Source organism: Narcine bancroftii, chromosome 5 (assembly GCF_036971445.1).
Source record: "Narcine bancroftii isolate sNarBan1 chromosome 5, sNarBan1.hap1, whole genome shotgun sequence".
Taxonomy (NCBI): Eukaryota; Metazoa; Chordata; class Chondrichthyes; order Torpediniformes; family Narcinidae; genus Narcine; species Narcine bancroftii.
This window is the reverse complement of record NC_091473.1, coordinates 201,225,983-201,250,835: the sequence shown is the minus strand read 5'-3', so window position 1 is coordinate 201,250,835 and position 24,853 is coordinate 201,225,983. Positions and strand designations below refer to the sequence as shown.

The 24,853-nt window shown below is 48.8% G+C and overlaps 1 protein-coding gene across 1 annotated transcript; it reads right to left on the bottom strand.

The window, feature by feature from the left end:
- Positions 1–257: 257 nt before the first annotated feature.
- LOC138763002 (zinc finger protein 271-like) lies at positions 258–2,012 on the bottom strand. The gene is made up of 6 exons (XM_069936481.1): positions 1,866–2,012; positions 1,256–1,796; positions 1,059–1,214; positions 768–1,006; positions 622–700; positions 258–542 (listed from the first exon to the last, which is right to left on the bottom strand). Exons 1-6 carry the CDS (start codon positions 2,009–2,011, stop codon positions 258–260), a joined length of 1,446 nt encoding a protein of 481 aa, XP_069792582.1. The 5' UTR covers position 2,012.
- Positions 2,013–24,853: the final 22,841 nt, after the last annotated feature.

The window sequence follows — 24,853 nt, the reverse complement described above, 5'->3', positions numbered from 1 at the left end:
ACTCTTGAATGATCCTCACCCTTGCAAAATAATGCTGCTTTTGCCTTGTACCCACTGATCTGACCCTGGAACTTGCACTCCTGCACGGTGACTTATTTACTGGACTAAGTATGGGATGTCCAGCTGGACTGGTCCAAAACAAACTTCCTCACTGCACCTTTGTACATGTGATAATAAACTTGAACCTGAAAACAAATTGCAAATTGACAACAAAACCAAGATCTGTTTTGATTTGTTGCCTCAATAACCACAAGATTTCAGTCCCTCCTGGTGTTTGAGTGAGTGATGTTTAAATATTCCACACCCTGTAAACTTTCTGTGTGAGCTCGCTGGTGTTTCACCAGTCCGTTTGACTGGGTGAACTTCTTCCTACAATTGGAGCAGATGAATTGTCTCCCTCTGGCGTGGACCTGCTGGTGTCTGAGCACGTGGGAGGTCTGGATAAAGTTCTTCCCACACTCTGAGCAAGTGAATGGCCTCTCCCTGGCATGGGCCTGCTGGTAGATCAGCAGGTTGGAGGACTGGGTGAACCTTTTTTCGCACTAGGGGCAAACAGCCACTCCATGGAGTGTACATGGCAGTGGTTCAGCAGGTGGGAGTACTGGATAAATCCCTTCCCACACTTGGTAAGACGAATGGCCTCTCCCCAGTGTGGACCTTCTGGTGGGTCAGCAGCTGGGAGGACTGAGTGAAATCCTTCCTGCACTCAGGGCAGATGAATGGCCCCTTTCTGCTGTAAATCTTCTGCTGGGTCAGCGTTTGATCACTCGCTGAAGCCCTTGCTGCACTCGGGGCAGGTGAAGGGCCTCTCACTCTTGTATATTCGTTGGTGTATCTCATGGTTGGACGTGTTGGTGAAGCCATTCTCACATTCGAGGCAGGCGAACAACTTTTCCCCGGTGTGGCCCCGCTGATGCGTCCGCACTTTGGAGATCTGGGAGAAGTCCTTCCCACACTCAGGGCAGATGAATGTCCTACTCTCCCCAGTGTGGAGCAGCTGGTGGGTCTGCAGGTAGGAGTAATGGGTGAAGCTCTTCCTACACAGAGCAGGTGAATGCCCTCTCCCCAGTGTGGATCCACTGGGGGATCAGCAGGTTAGAGGACTGGGCAAATTCCTTTCCGCGGCCAACTGGTGGTTCCAGCAGGTGGGAGGACCGGGCAAAACCCTTTACACACTGGGTACAGACAAATGGCCTCTCCCTGGTATAGACACACTGGAGGGTCAGCAAATGGGAGGAGTGGATGAAGCCCTTGCTGGACTCGGCCAGTCACTGCTGTGAATCTTCTGGTGGGTCCACAGGTTGGAGATCTGCGTGAAGCTCTTGCCACACTCGGGGTAGTTAAATGGCTTTTCCCCAGTGTGGATCTGCAGGTGTGACTGGAGGTTGCTGGACCGGGCAAACTCCTTGCCACACTTGGGGCAGGTGAACGCCTTTTCCCCGGAGTGGACCCGCTGGTGGCTCTTCAGGCTGGAGGAGAAGGTGAAGCCTTTGCTGCACTTGGGGCAGGTGAAGGGCTTCTTGCTGGTGTGGACCCACCAGTGTTTTGCAAGGTTGGACAACCTGGCAAAAGCCTTCTCACAATCAGGGCAGGTGAAGGGCCTCTCCCCAGTGTGGACCCGCTGGTGTGCCTTAAGGTTGGACCTGTTGTTGAAGGCCTTCTTGCACTCAGAGCAGGCGAATGGCTTTTCCCCGGTGTAGACCCACTGATGGGTCTGCAGGTCAGTGCTCTGGACAAAGTCGTTCCCGCAATCGCAGCAGGTGAAGGGCCTCTCCCCGGTGTGGACCTGCAGGTGTCTCTCAAGGTTGGAAAATCTGGCGAAGGCAGATGAAGGGCCTCTCCCCAGTGTGGACCAGCTGATGTGCGTTCGCAGGTTGGTGCTCTGAGCAAACCCCTTCCCACAATCGGGGCAGGTAAAGGGCCTCTCCCCTGTGTGAACCCACTGGTGTCTCTTTAAGTCACGCAGACTTTTAAAGTTCTTCCCGCAGTCGGAGCATTGAAACGGGTTCATCGCTGTGGGAACCAGAGGAATGTGACCAAGGGATAAATCAGTGCAGTCCTGCCCTGGGGCCACAGAGTGGGCTGAGCCAGATGGTGGTCCGGGAGAGCTGGGCGGCGGGTTAAATCAACATCGAGGCTGGGACTAAGGCCTTCTCGCCGGTTGTTGCAAGCCCCGGAACCACGGGAGCCCCCAATTCCGCGACCCGGTGCTGGGCTCTGCTCCCGGCGATAAATCGCCTTCGGTCAATGACAAATGCCTGTCGGGGAGACACGCACTGCCCATGCCTGTGAACGTATTCATGAGTTTCAGCCCCACGTCTTCGGGGCGTTGGACGTGATGACGTCACCATGTGGGACATCCCTGTTGCGCCTTCATGAAAGGGACAGAGCTCCGTCGTCATCTGCCTGGACTTGGTGAACATGAGCTTCCTCATTGAACAGAATTGGAACCATTTGAATGAAGATCCGTCATTGATCTGAGTTCTCATCCAATGTGGAGTTAGGGCTGTTGGAAAGGTTCCCATTTATTGCTTCCACACTGGAGATTAATGCTCCCCTCTGGCCCGGGCGCTGCTGTCGCTGTGCGGAAAGTGGGGTGACAGGGAGCTCAACCGGATCGGGGAGAGGAGACGCGGGTCCGTTTTAAGGGAGCCTCATCCGCTGAAGCCGCGGGAACATGATGGAAGGAGGGAGGGAGGGAGGGAGCGCGGAAATCGGATTCCATCACCAACATCTCCAGCTGTGTCCGAACCAACGTTTGAGCAGGATGATGCTAAACCCTCTTTTTCAATCTGCTCTCTCCTTATTGTCCATCACTGAGCCCAGAGCCCGCCTGCTCGACATTCACTGAGCGCAACTTCACCGCTCACTTTTGGCACCGTTTGCCTGTGAAAACCCTCAACATGAACTCTGACCGTCTATTCTCCCCATTTCGGGCCAGTTTTATCCCACACTCCTGTTTCCCTTCTTTATTTATCCCCCCTCACCCTTCGCTGTTTTATGACCCCTTGTTCCTGATTCCAATGAACTGTTGATTCCATCTGGAAAGAGCTCTGTGCACATGTGCAGGGACGGCCTGGACGCTGCTGCTCTTCTGATTGACAGCTTCTACCGCTCCTCTTTCTGGGATGCGCTTCCCCGTCACCTGACAGCTTGTGCGGGACGTCACAGGATCCGTGAGCGTTGTTCCCTCAGCAACGGGTGGGTCCATGGAGATACCCCGGCCTGGGCCCGGGGATGGAGCAGGAGGGTAGTTTCTGAGGGGCGTAGTGAGGGAGGTTGGGTGTACTGAGTGCTCGGGCGCTGCCCCGGCCCCTGTTGGAGCCGCGCTGCCCTGAGGTGGAGCCTGTGCTACCGGTGGGGGGCGGGGGGGGGGTGAGGGAGGGGGGGTGAGGGAGGAGGGGTGAGGGGGGGGTGAGGGTGGCACCAAGGTCCGGCCAGGGCCTGGTCCCCCCACAGTCGGGCTGGTGAGCGAAGGGCTGGGGAGGGGGGTGAGTGTAGGGACCGCGCCTCCTGTCACACGGGGAGGTGAGGTGCATCAGGGAAAAGGGTCCCTGACAACACCGTGAGCAGCGAGTATGTCTGACTTCAGCCCCTGGCCGCACGGATGGGTGGGGACAGCAGTCGAACTGATGGGGGTGGGGGGACAGTGTCCCACACAGGAGGGGCAGGTACGGAGTCCCCACCATCGGCTCGCTGGTGGAGGGTCAGGAGGTCCCTGTCACCGTCTCACACACGGACACCCGGGGCATCCTGTTGGGGGGGGGGGGGAAATCCCCTCTCAGGTGAAACAGCAGTTTCAGCTGGGTCCATGGCCCCACCACTGGGGCTGCAGTGAAGCTGGGTGGCGCTCAGTGACCAGGGGACTCTGGGGTCCGGGGCACAGACACGAACGTGTGAGGGGGGGTTCCAGGATGAGGAGTTGCCTCCTTGGTGCCAGGGTCACGGATGTTTCACAGCAGCTTCAGGGTCCAGTCTCCTGGAAGGGGAGAAAGAGCAGCCAGAATTGGTGGTTCATCGTGGTACTGATGACATTGGCAGGAAGAGAGATGAGATCTTGCAGGTAGAGTTTACAGCATCCAAAATTAGAAATGCGGTGTTGTCATCTCAGGATGTCCTGAACCAGTGATGTACTGAGGGGAGAAATTGGAAGATCTTCCAATCAAACATGTGACTAAGGAGCTTCAGATAAATGGACCACGTGGCTCTCTTCCACTGTAGGTGGGATGTGTGCAATTTGGGCCGGACAGTGTGGACTTTCGTACCAACAAGGTCAGCAACTTAAACAAGATGAGGTTTGTCAAAGAAAAATTTGAGTCTTGGATAGCAATTTAAAAGACCTCAAGTATTCCGAACTGAGATTTACTTCTTGCACTCGTTGCAGACTAACAGGTTTTCCCGGGTGTGGACCCTCTGATGTGTTCGCAGGTTGGTGCTCTGAGCAAACCCCTTCCCACAATCGGGGCAGGTAAAGGGCCTCTCCCCTGTGTGAACCCGCTGGTTTCTCTTTAACTCACGCAGACTTTTAAAGTTCTTCCCGCAGAGCATCAAGGAATTGAAAAACCATGACCTTGATTCTGTGGCTGAGGAACTGGTGCAGGGTGGGGGCTGATGGACCTGAAGTGGAGGAGCACCCAGATCATGTCAGGGAGATGTGCTGGGGCTGGTCTGGCAGGAGGGTTTGACCGAAAATAGTCATCTTGCAAATGGGAAAGCTGATTAAAGGACGCATGTTGAGTGGACAGGAGAGGCAGAGGAAAGTCGAGGTTGGTGCAGGGTTTGCAACTGTTCGCAGTATACATCAGCGATCTGGAAGAGGAGACAGAGTTTATTGAAGTTTGCTGATTACATTAAATTGAATGGAAAAGCAAATTGTGCAGAGGATTTGGAGAAGCAGCAGAGAGATATAGATTGGTTAAGTGAGTGGGCAAGGGTCTGGCAGATGGAGTATAATGTTGATGAATGTGAGGTTATCCACTTTGGAAGGAAAATGGAAGATTAGATTATTATTTAAATGGAAAGTGATTGCAGCAAGCTGCCGTGTAAAAGGACTTGTGAGTGCTTGTGCATGTATTGCAAAAGGTTGGTTTGCAGGCAATCAAGAAAACAAATGTTGTTGTTCATTGTTAGAGGAATTGAATTTGAGAGCAGGGAGATTATGCTGTAAATGTACAAGGTACTGGTGAAGTCGCATCTGGAGAACCACATGCAGTTCTGGTCTCCTGACTTGAGGAAGGATGGACTGGCTTTGGAGATGTTGCAGACGAGGTTCACCAGTGGATTCTAGAGATGAGGGGTTTAGCCTATGAGAAGAGAACACCAGGATTTAGAAGAATGAGAGGAGATCTAGAAATGTATAAAATAATGAAAATTATTTAAAATGGAATAAGATTGAGGTGGGTAAGTTATTTCCATTGGTGGAAGAGACTAGAACAATGGGATTATGATTTGTGGTTGTTTTATGACTTTCCCTTTGAGAAAGCTTGTTGCTTTTGTAGAGTTACCATGATATATGTCGTAATATCTAAGCAGACGAGGAGCTCTTTCTCATTCTTGGAATAACCAAAGGAACAGACGTGAGCACTTGAGAAACTTTTCTTTGAAGTTATCAATATTATTCATTAATATTCATTATTAATCATTTATTTTAATTTATATTTGTTTGAAGTTGAGTATCATTATCATTTACAATATGCTTTGTTTTACTTATCATTATGAAGTATGAATTATATTTATTTGCTTTTATTAACAAAAAATTAAAGGTGCAATTACAAAGTTTGAATTGATTTGATGAATAAGATACAATTCAAAATAGTGAGGCTTGTGTTTCTTGGAAAATGACGTATTTTGAGATTGGGAACTATTAGAGGCTGAGAAATGTCATTAATATCTCCTATTTAAAAAAAGGTGTTTTATAAAATTGTGAATTTGGTTGGAAGAAAGAAGATAAGATTTAAGTCTGTTAGAAAATTCTGGAAGTTTCTATGAGAATATGTCTGGAATTGTACAGTTGGAGCGTGTCTGGCAGCAGGCACCTGTAAACTTGAAAGAGATTAAATCTCTGATTTGCAGAGGGAAAAGAGCTGTTGGCAGGAAGCCCGGATTCTGTGTTCTTTTAACTGATAACGCAGCCAGTTTGTAAAGAAAAGGGGCAGAACGCAGAACTAAGAAATACTCTTAAAGGGACCATGCATTTCTTACATTTGTAAGAAGAAGACAGGCTGCAGTGTGAAGAATTCAAGATGGTGAAGAAGAACTCTCATCAGGCAAGCAGTTCCTCTCAAAGAGCTGTTTGATCGTGAGGAGCCAGCAAGGTAGACTGACAAAGTTTCGTGGGAGATTGAAAAAGCGGCTTCAACTACCAAGCAATAAGAAGACTCCGTTAAAGCACTGCAGACCTCAATGGCTGGTTCAGAGGTTAGTGGAACTGGAACAGATGAATGTACATTGTAAAACCTCACTGGTGCTGTACCAAGTGAAATGCTGAAGCTATAAACTCAATCAACGGTATCTGAAAGTTCAGATGTGAATCCTGATGATAGTATTTCCAGGGACATGAGTGTAGGAAGATCTTCAAAAGCATCTAGAGCAAGTACAGCTTCGCGTGCTTCAAGCATATTGGCTATGCATGCTAAGGTGCAAGTAGACTTGGCTACTATCTGTGAACAACGTGATTGGTTTGTGGAAAAAAAAACATGGTTTAGAAGACATGGAAGCTGAAATGAAGAATCAGCAAGAAGATCAAAAAAGATTATTGAAGAGAGAAAAGACTAGAGCTTGAGGAACAACATGCTATGAAGATGGCCAGGGCAAAATTTACGCACAGGCTTCTGCAAGATCTATCACTCAGGCTGAAGTACCCAAGGAGCCAACCGTGGCCACAAGGTGGCGCTGCTAGTGCTCGACTGTCAATGATGGCATCCGCCATCACCCGTGCTCCCCTCCGACTGTGCTTGCCACAAGGCACCTCCTGCATGATATCTTGCTGCTCCAGCCCTGACCTAAGAACCTGTCTATGGTATGCCATTAGCTCTCTTTATAGATGCTGCGACTCATAAAGATGACCTCATTTCTGAATGTATTGTATGGGTGCGTGTAACCCTGTGCCAGCCCTCAATTTCCTCACTAGAAATACATTTAACTATATAACGCTTTACAAAGACATTTTTATATGAAATCTAGCTTAACATTACCCTAAATATTAACACAGATCCATTGCATCATGCACTTGCCCAATCTTCTAAACCCTTCTGGAGATTTCTTCAACATTACCCGCCCACTCACCCCATCTTTGTATCGTACGTGAAGGAAAACCACGTCAGGGTGGGCATTCCTCGAAGAGGTTCTGCAGTGGAGCAGCCGAATGGAGTTAAACAAGAAAGTCTGCAGATGCTGGTTGAGAGCAGAGGATTACAGAGGGGAAACAGTAAGAGAGACTCTCACTGAACTCCCTTCAAAGGGAAACTTGTATATTCTTGTGTATATATCTCAGTCAATAGTTTTCCCCTCTTATCCACTGACATGAACAGCGATGGGAAAGAACTGGTGTTGAATTTGTTAAGATCGGCCAATACCGACGAGTCTGGAGGGACTACATTGTGCAGAAGAGTATTGCATTCAGTTCTGGTTGCCTCATTACTGGAGAGATGTAGATGCTTTGGTGTGGGTGGTTCGATTAGTACAACATTATCGCAGCACAAGTGATTAAAACCAGGGTTCGAATCCCACACTATCTGTAAGGAGATGGTGCATTTCTCCCCATGTCTGCGTGGGTTTTCACCAGGGGTTTCCGGTTTCTTCCCATCATTCAAAACATAGGTCAATTAGATGTAATTGCATGGCACGGGCTCATGGGCTGAAAGAGCCTGTTACCGTGCGGTGGGTCTAAATATGAGATTTACCAAGATATTGCCTGGATTGGAGGACATGTCTTATGAAGCAAGGCTGACAGGGCTTTTCTGCTTGGAGCAAGAGGATGGACAGTCAGCACCCTTTTCCCTAGGGTGATTTCAGTGAAGGAGTGTTTAGAGGAGACATGGGAAGTAGGATTTTCACTCAGTGGTGGGAGACTGGAATACATTGTTGGTGATGGTGGTAAAGCCAGACACTTAGATCGATGTCACAAAATAGTGTGATAACGGGGTGAGGTGGGGAAATTAGATTGTTATGGAGTAGGTTTATGTAAGTCAGCACATCATCATGGGCTGAATGGCCTGGACTGTGCTCTAATGTTCTCAGTTTTAAACAAAAATTTTTAAATATCACAGTGATAGTGAACTTGAATTAGACCCGTCCCAGGCTTCTGCCACTGCTACCTCAAGTGGACACCTATTCAGCCTGTCCCCATGCTGAACAGACCAAGATCCCATCACGCAAAGACTCATCTGAGTATCCACTCCCTCTGCTCCCTGCCCCCCATCTATTCACAGTTCACTCTATTTGGGTATAAAGTGTTAACATTCCATTGAGACTCATAGTCCTGGCCCCAGAAATGTCTGGGAGCAAGACCCTAGCATCCCTCAACTTCTCCCCCAGGCCACAGAGACTAGAGCAGGGAATTCAGGGGGAAAGACTCATCACTCACAGAGTGGGGACAAGGTGGAATTCCTTCCAACAGGGGAGAGAGTGGAACTGAACAGCATGGGGAACCTTGTGTATACAGAGAGAGAGATCTAAGGCCAGTCCCACAAGGTGAGGAGGCTGGCATGAAGCATAAAAACTAGAAGAGGCATGCTGGGCTGAATGGCCTCTCTCCTTTGCATTGTGAACATTGCAGATTCACAAGGATGGGAGATATGGAAGGTTTATTTGTCCCAGGCCCCGAATCTCAAACTCCAGCCCAGTCACAGGGGTTGCCAATACCAGCAGTCACACTGTGAACCTGCTGGTATTTCAGTGGATAAATTGTCAATGTAAAACACACTGAAGGTTTCTCCCCTCTGTGAACCTCCCCGACTCAGTGACTGCCACAGTTCACAGCACCCTTAAACCCTTCTGTGAACCTAGTGCCGCAGAATCTGCCACAGTTTATTGTACAGTTTATTGGGCTCAAAGGGCCGAATGACCTACTCCTGCTCCTATCTTCTATGTTTCTATTACCGTTAAACCGTCAACGTGAACTTGCCAATGTCTCAGGCTTTCAGCAGCAACATTTAACGTGCCATGCAGTTAAACATTCATCCTGGTGTGGATCTGCTGGTTGGAGGAGTGAGTGAACTCTTTCCCGCACTGGGAACAGGGGAATGGCCTCTCCCCGTTGTGAGTTTGTTAGTGTCTGTGCAGGTGGGACAAGCTGCTGAACCTCTTCCTGCATTCGTTGCAGGTGAAGGTCTGCTCCCCGAAGTGGGCCCACTGGTGGGCCAGCAGGTTGGAGGGCCACGTGAAGCTCTTGCTGCACTCTGAGCAGGGGAATGGCATCTCCCTGGAGTGGACCTGCTGGTGCTGCTTGAGGCTTGTGGACTGACTGAAGCCCTTCCCACGTTAGGGGCAGTTGAAGGGCCTCTCCCTGGTGTAGACCCACTGGTATCTCATTAACTTACTCAAACTTTTGAAATATTTCCACAGACGGAGCACTGAAAGGGATGTGAGGGTGTGACCAGGGGATAAATCAATGCAGTCCTGCCCTGGGGTGCACAGCATGTGCTCAGTCCAATGGAGGATCCCAGAGAGTTGGGCCGTGGGTTAAATCAACACCAAGGCTGGGACTAGGGCCGGGATCTGGGGAGAAGGGTCCTCTAGCCAGGCGTTGCAAACCCCAGATCCATGGGAGCCCTCCGTTCTGGGACCCGGTGCTGCGCTCTGCTCACGGCACCTGGTTCTGAATCGTCTTCGGTTCCCGACAAGTGCCTTACCCAGGATGGATTCCCAACTCTCCTGGAAGGTGCATGCGTGGTGCTCAGAACGGTGGCTGTGGAACCCTTTGCTGAGCACAGGGTATTATAGTTAGAGAATCCTCCATTGATCAGGTGCTTTGTGGGTGGTGAACAAACCGCTTCCTTGGAAATGCAGGTAGGGAGATTGATGGCCGGGCACTAGGAGCTAGGGTGGCCTCTGACACACAGGGGCTGATTTAAAATCCAGGCGAGGAAACCTCTCCCAATGCTGTGAAGTTCACGGATGTGATGTCTGTTGCTGACTGTAATACAATAAGATCATAATATGACAATCTAACTCATCTCACCATTCTATCATTGGTAATTTGCTACCCTTTTCAACCCCATTCTACTGCAACCCTTGATTCTCCTCCTACCGCCATCTTAAGTGTCTGTAAGCACTCACGGCAATGAATTCCCCAAATTCACTACCATCTGCGAAAAGAAATTCCTCCTCTCTGTTCTAAAGGGACATTTAGTATTCTGAGGCTGTCCCCTCTGGCCACAGATTCCCCCACCAGAAGAAACATCCACATCCACAAAATCCAGGCCTTTCAATATTCCATGGGTTTTAATGAGACCTCTGCCTTCATTCTTCTCAACCCCGGCGAGTACAATCACAGAGCCTTTGAATTCTCCTTGTATGAAAATCTGAAGGTCCAGGGGTCATCCTTGTAAACCTCCTCTGGGCCCCTCTCCAATACCTACACACCCTTCTTTGGATATGGAGCCCAAAACTGTGCACTCATCGATGCTTCATAGAGTTTCATTAAATCCCTGCCTTCACATTCTATCCCTCTGGAACTGAATTCCAGCATCCCATTTGCCTTCCTCACCACTGACCCTACGTGCAAGTTCACCTTTAGGGAGTCTTGCATGAGAACTCCCAAGTCTTTCCATGCCACTGATTTCTAAACATCGACGTCTTTATTCCTTCTAGTAAAGTACATGATCATCCACTACTCTTCTCTCCATCTGGCATTTCCTTGGCAAATCTACCAACCTGTCTAAGCCCTTCAGCAGACTTCCTCAACCTTACCTTCCCCTCATGATTCCACCACGAGATATATATTTCCTCTCTTTTCTCCTTCCCACCTTCTGCAGGGACCACTCCCTTTGTGACTCCCTTGTCCACTCCTCCCTCCCCACCAATCATCCCCTTGGAACCTTCCCCTGTGACCACAGGAGAGCTCCACTTCTGCCCACACCTCCTCCCTCACCACCATTTGGGGCCCCAAACAGTCCTTCCACATGAAGCAACGTTTCACCTGTGAATCTGCAGGGGTTATTTACTGCATCTGGTGCACCTGTTGTGTCTCTTCTACATCAGAAAGACTGGTTGCAGATTTGGAGATGCTTTGTCGGCTCTGTTCGTCGCAAATGGCGTGGATCACCTAGTGCCTACTAATTTCAATTCTCTGTCCCATTCCCTTGCTGACATGTTTGTCCATGGTCTCATGCACTGCCAGCCTGACACCACTCGTAAATTGGAGGAACAACACCTCACCTTCCCTCTGGACACCCTCCCACTGGATGGCATTAATTTCCACTTCTCTGGCTTAAATTAAACCCCCTTGCCCCGTGGCCTTTCTTTATCTCTAGGCCCTTTCAGGTGGACCAAAATGCCCTGAGTAAAGGTGATTATACCCCGTTCCAGCTAAATACTTACCTACCTGAAGACGCTGAGAGCACCTCTGAGGTGCCGATGCCAGCCCTTCTCGGGGAGCGATAATTGGTGGAATGCTGCATTCTGTCAACTTACCTGAACGTACAGCATCTCTAAGCAGCTGTTTAAGGGCAAGCTAATGACTCCATCAGCCCGTGACCCAACTCCCCACTGCCCGACAGCCACCAGCCCAGCTACTTGATAGGTCCTGCCCCACTGGGGAAGGGAAGTTGGCAGGGGCCATCAGGGCAGGAACTGCTGTGAGGGCAGGTGCAGCTGGAAGGGGACATCGGGGCAGTGGCAGCTGTTGGGGCAGGGCCAGCTGATGGGGGACATCAGGGGGTGGCCAGTGCAGGCTATGACAGCCTTGCTGGTCACTTCATCACCTCACTAGGCACTTCAGTCTTCAGAGCCGCTCTCTGCAGCTCAAAATGCGGCACAGCAATTGCATTCTTCCCTACCCATAATCCCCCACACAGCTGGAGCTGTTCTGGGAAACAGAGCAGTTCCACCTGTGTAGGGGATTATGGGTAGGGAAGACAGACATTGCTATGTCACATATTTATGATGGGTGGCGCTGTGGCACCAGCTGCCCCACATCTGATCTGTCTGATCTGGAGGCTGGAGCAGCCTTTTAGGGCTCCTGCCTGAAAGGTGAGTTTGTAGTTTTCAATCCGCACCTGTGGCCCGCCCCAAGGTGGAGGGTACACCTGAAATGGCCTTTTGTCTCTACATTCCCTGCCTCCTTTCACACAAACATGATCAATTCTCACCTCAACCCTTATCACGTCCAATTAACACCTTTAGTTTGTCTGGATTCCTCCCCCTTTTTGTGAGAATTCTGAGACTTCCTGCTTCAGGCTTATTCTAATTATTCCTTGAAGGAAGGCTCTGGTAATTTATCTTTGTCTCCTATGGACACGAAAAGACTGGCTGAGTTCCTCCTGCATTTTGGTTTTTATCTACCTGCCCATCCTCCCATCTTTGTATCATCTGCAAAGGAAAACCACTCCAGGGCGGACATTCCGCAGTGGAGCAGCTCACTGGAGTTAAACAAGGAAGTCTACTGATGCTGGTTGAGAGCAGAGGATTACAAAGGGGGAACAGTAGGAGAAACTCACACAGAACTCACTTCAAAGGGAGACTTGTATGTTTGTTCTTACATATGTAACTCGATCAACAGTTTTCCCCTCTTATCCGCAGTAAAGGTTAAAACCTTGTGTTTTTATTCCTAGTTAATTTTCTGCTTGCCTCTTTAAGAACGACTATTGTTTGCAATGTTACCATAGTGACTATGATGTCATAATATCTGCACAGACTAAAAGTTTGCATCTCATTTTTCAATGAGAATGTGAGCTCTCGATAATTTTCTTTGAATTCATTTTATATATCTCTTTAAAGTTGAATATTGTTACATCTTTAAATACAGTCTATGCTTTGTTTATTCATTGTTATGAAAATCTTAATTTGAAGTTATGCAAAATGTTTATCCATTTTATCAACAAATTAAAGCTACATAAAGCTAAGGCACAAGCAGACTTGGCTACTGTTTGTGCACAACAACAGTTGAAGAAAAGATTCGCTTTAGAGGATATGGAAGCTGAAATGAAGAATCAGCAAGAAGAGCAAAATAGATTATTGAAAAGACTAGACCTTGAGGAACAACATGCTATGAATATGGCCAAAGTGAAAGCAAGATCGATCACTCAAAGTGAAGTACCCAAAGAGCTAGCACCTAACATCTCAGCAGATCAATGGGTACCACGGCCACAAGAAAATATACTTGATCAAAGAGCCATGGATATCACTGTTAGTGCTCAAAAAACAATGAAAGAGCTAGTGACATTCAATCTTTCCAGAGTGCATAATATACAGATCTTCCCAAAAGGAGGGTATTCCAAAAAAGTTCAACCATGTGAGTTGTTCATACTCAACCGTTGGTGACTCTTCACGTTACTGGAGAACCAGCGTCGTCAAGGATCTCCACCAAAGATTGACTGTATTACCTGGAGCAGTTTACTGGTGGATAGGTGAAGGGGTCTGATTTGCTTGGAGCAGTGTACTGGTGGACAGGTGAAGGGGTCTGTATTACATGGAGCAGTGTACTGGTGGATAGGTGAAGGGGTCTGATTTGCCTGGAGCAGTGTACTGGTGGACTGGTGAAGGGGGTCTGTATTGCCTGGAGCAGTGTACAGGAGGACAGGTGAAGGGGTCTGTATTGCCTGGAGCAGTGTACTGGTGGACAGGTGAAGGGGTCTGATTTGCCTGGAGCAGTGTACAGGAGGACAGGTGAAGGGGTCTGTATTGCCTGGACCAGTGTACTGGTGAACAGGTGAAGGGGTCTGCATTGCCTGGACCAGTGTACTGGTGGACAGGTGAAGGGGTCTGTATTGCCTGGACCAGTGTACAGGTGGACAGGTGAAGGAGTTAGTCCAATGTTTTAAAAGGGCAAAATAATTTTTGCATCATCATTATGGCATTAAACATAAAATCGCAAGGGCCACATAGACAAGATTCTTTCTTGGTCAGCAATAAAATCAGAGGATGCAAAGGATTTACAAGCACATGCCCTCTTTCTAGAGGATGTTGTAACGCAATGGGAAGTAGTGTACATTTGCAAGAGTTGAATTTGCTTGCTACTTTGTCAGTTATTATAAACAAATTGCCTTATAAGTTGAAGGATTTAAGGAGGACCAAAGTTGCAGAGCTTGAGATGATTCCCAGAAGGGACACCAGTTTTGATGATGTTGTACAATTCTTGGAATGGCACGTGCATGTTAACACTGTCCCAGTGTTTGGAAATATTAAGGACATTTCAATAGTCCCTAAAGATATAAAGAAGTCTAAATCATCATCTCAACAGAAACCAAAGGGAAGGACGTTTGTTCTTGCTGTATCAGATATAAGCACAAGGAAACAAAAGGAAAAGGAAGATCAGACTGTTCGGGAAAGCTGTTTGTATTGCAAAGATAAGCATGCTTTAGAAAAATATTCACGATTGGAGAAAAAAAGTCGTATGACGAGAAATTAACCTTTTTAAAGAAGAATGGAATATGTTTTGGTTGTTTGTGCAAAGGACACATCAGCAAAACTTGTAATAAGTGACTCTGTTGTGATATATGCAGTTTAAAATCCTGCATATTCAACAAAATAAAGTTGAGAGGGAAGCCAAATAATCTGAATCAAGACTAAAGACACAGAGAGAATTCCTCACCTTCATTCAGACAAACAGTTTTACTGGGGCTGCTGACAAAACCCTCTCAATAGTTCCTATACAGGTTAAACCTTTAAAGAAAAAGGAAGCTTCATACTGAAGATCTACGCATTTCTTGATCCAGGAAGTTCTGCATAATTTTGTACTGTTGAATTAATTAATAAACTTAATCTTTATGGCAAAAGATCACATCTTATTGAAGACCATGAACAATGAAAGGAACATTTAAACTAATATAGTTTCAGGTTTACAGATTGCTGGATTGAATAGGAATGAATTTTGCGATCTTCCAAGTGTATATCCTCAGAAGACTATGCCTGTGAATAAGTAGAATATTCTACTTATTCTTCTTTGGCTTGGCTTCGCGGACGAAGATTTATGGAGGGGGTAAAAAGTCCACGTCAGCTGCAGGCTCGTTTGTGGCTGACAAGTCCGATGCGGGACAGGCAGACACGGTTGCAGCGGTTGCAGGGGAAAATTGGTTGGTTGGGGTTGGGTGTTGGGTTTTTCCTCCTTTGCCTTTTGTCAGTGAGGTGGGCTCTGCGGTCTTCTTCAAAGGAGGTTGCTGCCCGCCAAACTGTGAGGCGCCAAGATGCACGGTTTGAGGCGTTATCAGCCCACTGGCGGTGGTCAATGTGGCAGGCACCAAGAGATTTCTTTAGGCAGTCCTTGTACCTTTTCTTTGGTGCACCTCTGTCACGGTGGCCAGTGGAGAGCTCGCCATATAACACGATCTTGGGAAGGCGATGGTCCTCCATTCTGGAGACGTGACCCATCCAGCGCAGCTGGATCTTCAGCAGCGTGGACTCGATGCTGTCGACCTCTGCCATCTCGAGTACTTCGACGTTAGGGATGAAAGCGCTCCAATGGATGTTGAGGATGGAGCGGAGACAACGCTGGTGGAAGCGTTCTAGGAGCTGTAGGTGATGCCGGTAGAGGACCCATGATTCGGAGCCGAACAGGAGTGTGGGTATGACAACGGCTCTGTATATGCTTATCTTTGTGAGGTTTTTCAGTTGGTTGTTTTTCCAGACTCTTTTGTGTAGTCTTCCAAAGGCACTATTTGCCTTGGCGAGTCTGTTGTCTATCTCATTGTTGATCCTTGCATCTGATGAAATGGTGCAGCCGAGATAGGTAAACTGGTTGACCGTTTTGAGTTTTGTGTGCCCGATGGAGATGTGGGGGGGCTGGTAGTCATGGTGGGGAGCTGGATGATGGAGGACCTCCGTTTTCTTCAGGCTGACTTCCAGGCCAAACATTTTGACAGTTTCCGCAAAGCAGGACGTCAAGCGCTGAAGAGCTGGCTCTGAATGGGCAACTAAAGCGGCATCGTCTGCAAAGAGTAGTTCACGGACAAGTTTCTCTTGTGTCTTGGTGTGAGCTTGCAGGCGCCTCAGATTGAAGAGACTGCCATCCATGCGGTACCGGATGTAAACAGCGTCTTCATTGTTGGGGTCTTTCATGGCTTGGTTCAGCATCATGCTGAAGAAGATTGAAAAGAGGGTTGGTGCGAGAACACAACCTTGCTTCATGCCATTGTTAATGGAGAAGGGTTCAGAGAGCTCATTGCTGTATCTGACCTGACCTTGTTGGTTTTCGTGCAGTTGGATAATCATGTTGAGGAACTTTGGGGGACATCCGATGCGCTCTAGTATTTGCCAAAGCCCTTTCCTGCTCACGGTGTCGAAGGCTTTGGTGAGGTCAACAAAGGTGATGTAGAGTCCTTTGTTATGTTCTCTGCACTTTTCTTGGAGCTGTTTGAGGGCAAAGACCATGTCAGTAGTTCCTCTGTTTGCGCGAAAGCCGCACTGTGATTCTGGGAGAATATTCTCGGCGACACTAGGTATTATTCTATTTAGTAGAATCCTAGCGAAGATTTTGCCTGCAATGGAGAGCAACGTGATTCCCCTGTAGTTTGAGCAGTCTTATTTCTCGCCTTTGTTTTTGTACAGGGTGATGATGGTGGCATCACGAAGATCCTGAGGCAGTTTTCCTTGGTCCCAACAAAGCTTGAAAAACTCATGCAGTTTGGCATGCAGAGTTTTGCCGCCAGCCTTCCAGACCTCTGGGGGGATTCCATCCATACCTGCTGCTTTGCCACTTTTCAGTTGTTCGATTGCCTTATATGTCTCATCCAGGGTGAGAACCTCATCCAGCTCTAGCCTTAGGGGCTGTTGAGGGAGCTGGAGCAGGGCGGAATCTTGGACTGAGCGGTTGGCACTGAAAAGAGATTGGAAGTGTTCTGACCATCGGTTGAGGATGGAGATCTTGTCTACTTATTAGGATGATATCAAACAGTGGGCTCATCTAAAAGACGTTTGCTTACCCAAGATTGATGCCAAAATCGAGATGTTTATTGGATTCAATGTACCAAAAGCTCTCGAACCTCTAGAAGTAATAAGGAGTCAAAATGATGGACATTATGCAGTGAGAAAGTTGCTTGGATAAACAATTAACAGTCCTGTGGTGATATAACAACCAGCTGACTGCAGGGGGATCTCTGTACCTGCAGGAAGACCATCTAAGGGGCTGACTCCACCTGGCCTGCTGTCAATCAGCTAACCTGAATAGACCTGACCTGGCCCCTCCTGAGCCAGTCACACAGGGAGCCATCAAGGGATGAACTGGTGTTCAGACTTTTACTGGAATAAAGCCTGTTGTACAGTCTTTTTTAAGTTTTGTGCTTGCCTGTTGCTACCTCAGCGCATCTCAATTTATTCCAGTAAAATTTTAAAGAGAGACACATTTTGAGATGTGGAAGCACTCGATTGAGGTGATCATCCTAATACTAACCAGAAATGGCTCATGGTGCTCCACACCAAGCTGGGCCCACGAGCTTTCCAGGCCATCAAGGACTGCACAGACTATGAACCTGCGATGGCCGTCCTGGAGAGCATGTACAAGCTCCCGACAAACATGGTCTATGCCCAGTACCTGCTCAGCATCAGGTCCCAGCAGCCAGGTGAGATGGCAGAATCCTATCTGGGGGATCTGTGTGAGCTAGCCCACCTGTGCTGATCCAGGACACCTGCATGCGAGGACTACGCTCGAGGAGGAAAACATTGCCTCACTCACCAGGACAGTGGAGCTGGTCCGCTCCCTGGAGGCTGGTCCACTCCCTGGAGGCTGGTCCACTCCCTGGAGGCTGGTCCACTCCCTGGAGGCTGGTCCACACCCTGGAGGCTGGTCCACTCCCTGGAGGCTGGTCCACTCCCTGGAGACTGGTCCACACCCTGGAGGCTGGTCCACTCCCTGGAGGCTGCAGCTCATCATGCAGAGGTCTTTGATGCCCAATTTCCCCAGCCTGGCAGATACAAATGATCGCTGTCGCTAGGGGCCCTAAGTGGAAGAGACGATTGCAGCCGCCAGCGCAGCTCGCCCCTGTAAGTACTGCGGGTCCCGGTATGGGTCAACCAGGCGATCCCACAAAGGTTGCCCAGTGAAGAACTCGCGTTGCTCCCGATGCGGGAAGAAAGTCCACTTCGCCAAGGTGTGCCAAGGTTTGCCAACCAGCTGGTAGCCCTCCCGAATGCTGCCACGTGCGAGGACTAGGCAATGCCATTACTCGCCCCGCCACTTCAGCCCTCATCACTGACGTCACTTCCATCACCGCTGCAGTGTTCTCACCCCAGGTGCTGCCATCTTCCTCCAGACGACTTCCGCCAGTATTGAGGATGTCACTTCCGCCAGTATGGATGATGTTACCTCCTGCTTCACTGACCTCACCAACACCAGATTCGTCCACTGGGCACTGCCGACTTGGGCAAGCCAAGCCCCGACTGCCACAACACATGCACCACATTAACGGGATGATATGGTCAATATGGTGCATACCCGATTGCCCACCTGGTGCACCCATGCCCTGAAAAGAAGCCGCTAGTTGTTACTCACCTCATCCATTAGGAAGCACTGACCTGGACCCCAAGATGGTCCTAGTGTCCAACACTTTAAAAAGGGACATTCCCCATGGACTTGGGCGCTCAATGATGGACATTGCTGTCAATGGGAAGGTAACAAAATGCCTATTTGATAGCAGTAGCTCTGAGAGGTTTGCACCCGAATGTGGCCCAGACACTAAACTCAAAATGTATCCCACAAACTTTTCCATTGCTTTCGCTGCCCAGGATTGCTCCATCACGGCCCTCGGGCGCTGCTCAGTGGAATTGACAGTGGTGGGGAGGAGCATACCATGGGTTCAGGCTCTTGGTTATGCCCCAGCTCTGTACCCCTGTCCTCTTAGGGCTGGACATCCAGTGACACCTCCAAAGCCTTGCCCTCACCTTCGGTGGGCCCCTCCTCCACTCACACTCCACAGCATACAGCCCCCAGTCACCTGCGGCCTCTCCACACTATGAATAACCCCTCCTCTCATCCTCTTGCAACCTTACGCCAGATTGCAAGCCCATAGCTGTCAAGACCAGGTGCTATTGCGCGGCCATCCAGGCCTTCATTAAGGCAGAAGTGAGGTGGATTCTGGGCGAAGGTATCATAGAGCCCAGCACCAGACCCTGGAGAGCCCAAGTCCTAGTGGTAAAAGGAGATAGCAAACCAAGGATGGTCATCGATGATGGCCAGACCATAAACCGGTACTCCCAACTGGACACCTACCCCAAATAGCCAACATGTGTCAATGAGATAGCCCGCTATAAGGACTTCTCGACAATTGACCTAAAGTTGGCCTATCACCAACTCCCTATCCATGCCTGGGATAAACTATATACCGCCTTCGAGGCAGATGGGCACCTCTACCAGTTCAGCTGGGTCCCGTTTGGGGTCACTAACATAGTGCCTGTTTTCCAACGGGAGGTGCACCACATGGTAGACAGGCACAACCTAAGAGCAACTTTCCCGTACTTGGACAATATCACCATCTGCGGTCATGACCAGCAGGACCACGTTGACAACCTGAAGAGATTTCTCCAGACAGTTGAGGAGCTGAACCTCACTTACAACAGAGAAGTGCATGTTCAGCACCACCTGCCTCGCCATCCTAGGGTACATCATGGAACATGACATCATCAGTCCTGATCCAGAACACTTGTGCACATTAATTAAACTGCCGCTCCCCACCTGCTCTCCGCAGGTGCCTTGGGTTCTTCTCCTATTACTCCCAGTTGGTCCCCTGTTTTTTGGACAAAGTCCACCCACTGGCCCAAGCCACCACCTTTCCACCCCACCGAAGCACAAGCAGCTTTCGCTCACATCAGGCAGGACATTGCCGATGCTACAATGCACTCTGTGAATGAGGACACCCCATTCCAGGTGGAGTGCGATGCCTCTGATGTTGCCCTTGGGGCCACTATCAACCAAGAGGGCTGACTCATGGCCGCCTTCTCCAGGATGCTCCATGGTTCCGAGGTCACGTGATCGTGCAAGCAGTCCACCACTGGCACCACTACCTGGCAGGCAGGAAGTTCACCCTCCTCACCAACCAACATGTAATGGCTTTTATGTACACCACCATCCATAAAGCCATGATCAAGAATGGTAAGATCTTGCACTGGAGAGTCAAGCTGGCCACATTCAGCTACAACATCCAGTACAGACCAGGGAAGTTGAATGACTTCCTCCGATGCCCTGTTCTGACCAACTGCAGGCGATACATGACACTCTTTGTCACCTGGACGTCACACACCTCTACCATTTCATCAAGTCCCAGAACCTCCCCTTCACTGTCTCAAGAAATCAGGACCATGACCGATTTATACAGGGTCTGTGCGGAGTGAAAACCGTGCTTCTTCTGACCGTCACAGACCCATGTTGTCAAGGCCACTCGGCCCATTGAACAGCTTAGCATCGACTTCAAGGGCCCCCTGCCTTCCACGAATAAGAACATCTACTTCCTCACGGTCATAGATGAGTACTCCTGTTTTCCCTTCGCCAACCCTTGCCCTGACACCTCCACAGCCACCGTTAACAGGGCACTGACACAGATCTTCACCAGATTTGGATATCCAGTATTCATCCACAGTGATCGGGGGTCCAGTTTCATGAGTGAGGATCTGCGCCAGTACCTGGTAGCGTGAGGCATTACAATTAGTTGCACAACTAGCTACAACCCAAGGGGCAACGGGCAGGTGGAGCACAAAAACGGGGTGATCTAGAAGGCAGTCCTGGCTCTGATATCCAAAGGCTGGTCCGTTGACTACTGGCAAGAAGCCCTCCATGCCATTAAGTCACTCTTGTGCACGGCTACTAATCAGACTTCTCACGAGCGCCTTTTCTCGTTCGCCAGGAAATCGGCAATGGGTCTCCCTCCCAGCTTGGCTCACATCTCCGGGATTGGTGCTACTCCGCAAACATGTGCGCCCACTGGTCGAGCAGGTGCTCCTCCTCCATGCTAATTAGAACTTCTTTGGCTTGGCTTCGCGGACGAAGATTTATGGAGGGGGTAAAAGTCCACGTCAGCTGCAGGCTCGTTTGTGGCTGACAAGTCCGATGCGGGACAGGCAGACACGGTTGCAGCGGAAAATTGGTTGGTTGGGGTTGGGTGTTGGGTTTTTCCTCTTTTGCCTTTTGTCAGTGAGGTGGGCTCTGCAGTCTTCTTCAAAGGAGGTTGCTGCCCGCCAAACTGTGAGGCGCCAAGATGCACGGTTTGAGGCGATATCAGCCCACTGGCGGTGGTCAATGTGGCAGGCACCAAGAGATTTCTTTAGGCAGTCCTTGTACCTTTTCTTTGGTGCACCTCTGTCACGGTGGCCAGTGGAGAGCTCGCCATATAACACGATCTTGGGAAGGCGATGGTCCTCCATTCTGGAGACGTGACCCACCCAGCGCAGCTGGATCTTCAGCAGCGTGGACTCGATGCTGTCGACCTCTGCCATCTCGAGTACTTCGACGTTAGGGATGAAAGCGCTCCAATGAATGTTGAGGATGGAGCGGAGACAATGCTGGTGGAAGCATTCTAGGAGCCATAGGTGATGCCGGTAGAGGACCCATGATTCGGAGCCGAACAGGAGTGTGGGTATGACAACGGCTCTGTATACGCTTATCTTTGTGAGGTTTTTCAGTTGGTTGTTTTTCCAGACTCTTTTGTGTAGTCTTCCAAAGGCGCCACTTGCCTTGGCGAGTCTGTTGTCTATCTCGTTGTCGATCCTTGCATCTGATGAAATAGTGCAGCCGAGATAGGTAAACTGGTTGACCGTTTTGAGTTTTGTGTGCCCGATGGAGATGTGGGGGGGCTGGTAGTCATGGTGGGGAGCTGGCTGATGGAGGACCTCAGTTTTCTTCAGGCTGACTTCCAGGCCAAACATTTTGGCAGTTTCCGCAAAACAGGACGTCAAGCGCTGAAGAGCTGGCTCTGAATGGGCAACTAAAGGCAGGCGGAGGCCCCGATCCGGGCAGAGAGTGGGAGGCGGCGGCCCCAGTCCGGGCACAGGGAGAGCAGCGGCGGCCCCGGCCCCGGTCCGGGCTGAGGGTAGGCGGCGGTGGCCCCAGTCAGGGCACAGGGAGAGCAGCGGCGGCCTCGGCCCCGGTCCGGGCAGTATGGACCGACCTAATTAGAACTACACCTACATTAAGTACCCCAGTGGCTGTGAGGACACTGTCTCGATTGGGGATCTTGCACTAACAGGGGCCCCACCCCTCCCCCACATCACCACTACCTGGCCCAACCTCCCCACCATGGGTACCCTTAGTCAACTCAGGATCTGGGGGCCGACCTCCTCCTTCTGCCCCTCCAGAGAACCCCACTCCTGGCAGACCACATCTACTGGGCCAGCCCCCCTGCGGACAGACATAGAGATAGACACTACTCTGCCCACACCGACGTCCACCACAGCTACGCTGGACCCAGCAACCATACCCTCGGCAATCATTGACCAAGAGCCAATCCTGCAACAGTCCCAGAGACTCCGCCGGCCCCCAGACCATCTAAATTTATAAATACCGTTTTACACACCCCTCCCCAGGACAATTTTAAGAAGGGGGTGAATGTGGTGATATGACCACCAGCCAACTGCAGGGGGCGATCTCTGTACCTGCAGGAAGACCACCTAAGGGGCTGGCTCCCCTGGCAGCCAACCTGAATGTAGACCTGAGCCGGCCCCTCCTGAGCCAGTCACATGAGCCCTAGCAAGGCATGAACTGGAGTTCAGACTTTTACTGGAATAAAGCCTGTTGCACAGTCTTTTGAGTTTCGTGCTCGCTTGCTGCTACCTCGGCACATGACAGAACCATTAGGAGGAAAAGTGAATAATGATCAGAAGTCATTAAACGGAAATGTCAACAGAATTACAGTTGTGAAATTTAATGATCTGTGGGAACAACTGTTTAAAATAGATTTTCCTGAATATTCAAGAACCTTCAAAGGAGGGCAAGCAGTTTCTGGATTTGGTTTCAAATTCTGTGAAACATGTTGATGGGAAATTTGTTCCTTTGAAGGAAAATTTGTTTGCCGGACAATAAAATAATTGGAGAACAGCGTATACTGAGTTTGAAGAGAAAATTCAAGAGAAATCCTTCCTTTCATTTGGAATAGACCAATGTAATGTTGGACATGATAACCAAGGGTTATGTGGAAAAGGTATCAGAAGATATCTTGGAATGTAAAGATGGTAGAAAATGGTGTTAACCTCATCATGGAGTTATACATTCACAAAAGGAGAAACTACGTGTAGTATTTGATTGTGGGGCATCATTTCAAGGAATTCCATTGAATTCTTAACTTCTACAAAGTCCAGACTTCCTTTGGCTTGGCTTCGCGGACGAAGATTTATGGAGGGGTAATGTCCACGTCAGCTGCAGGCTCGTTTGTGGCTGACAAGTCCGATGCAGGACAGGCAGTCACGGTTGCAGCGGTTGCAAGGGAAAATTGGTTGGTTGGGGTTGGGTGTTGGGTTTTTCCTCCTTTGTCTTTTGTCAGTGAGGTGGGCTCTGCGGTCTTCTTCAAAGGAGGTTGCTGCCCGCCGAACTGTGAGGCGCCAAGATTCATGGTTTGAGGTGATATCAGCCCACTGGCGGTGGTCATCTAGTACTTTTATAGCCATTCTGTTAAGATGTCATAAAGAGCCTATTGTAATTGCTACAGATATTGAAGCGGTTTCATCAAGTGAAAGTACCATCAGAAGATTGCGACTTTCTACAATTATTATGGTGGCCTAATGGTGATTACAGTAAAGACATGATTGAATACAGAATGACAGTTCATCTATTTGGAGCAACTTCATCACCGAGTTGTGCAAATTTTGCTCTCAGGAAATGTGCTGAAGATAATGAAGAGCAATTTTGTTCACAAGATGAAAAACATAATCAGAAATAATTTCTATGTTGATGATTGTTTTACTTCAGTGATTTCAGAAAAAGAAGCAATAGATCTTTATCATGAGTTAAAAGAGATCTGTAATAAAGGAGGTTTTTTCCTTCTGAAATGGATTAGCAGCAGTCGAGATGTAGTGGCTGTTATTCCGGAAGCAGAAAGAACAAAGGAGATAAAATACCTCGACTTGGATTGTGACCTTGTACCTGTCGAAAGAATTCTAGGGGTGCAATGTTGGGTTCAATCTGATGTTTTCAAATTCAAAATTATTGTGAAATTACAACCTTTAACAAAAAAAGGTATTCTTTCAATCATAAGCTCAATATACGATCCTATTGGCACCAGTAGTATTAATTACCAAAAAAATTCTGCAAGAATTATGCAGATGAAAATTTGGATGGGATGAAACTATACCAGATTCCATCACACAAGATTGGATGAATTGGATTGAGAGTCTTAAATTTAGAAAATGTTGAAGTCAACAAATGTTTTAAACTAAGAGATTTTGGAATTTTCACATTTGCTCAATTACACCACTTTGGTGACACAAGCAAAGGTGGTTTTGGTCCTGTCAGTTATTTAGTACCTTGAAATAACCCAAGAGTGAGTAAATTGTGGATTTGTAATGGGAAAAGCCAGAGTGGCTCCATTAAAGCCAGTCACCAGACCTCAAATGGAATTGACTGCCACTACTATGGCAAGCAAAGTGGACACTATATTAAGATGGAATTAGATGGAGTTTTGGTCTGATAGTACATCAGTGCTTAAATACATTACTAACAAAACCATGAGGTTTCCTTCCTTTGTGACTAACAGAATTAATGAGATTGAGAAGGTTTCATGCT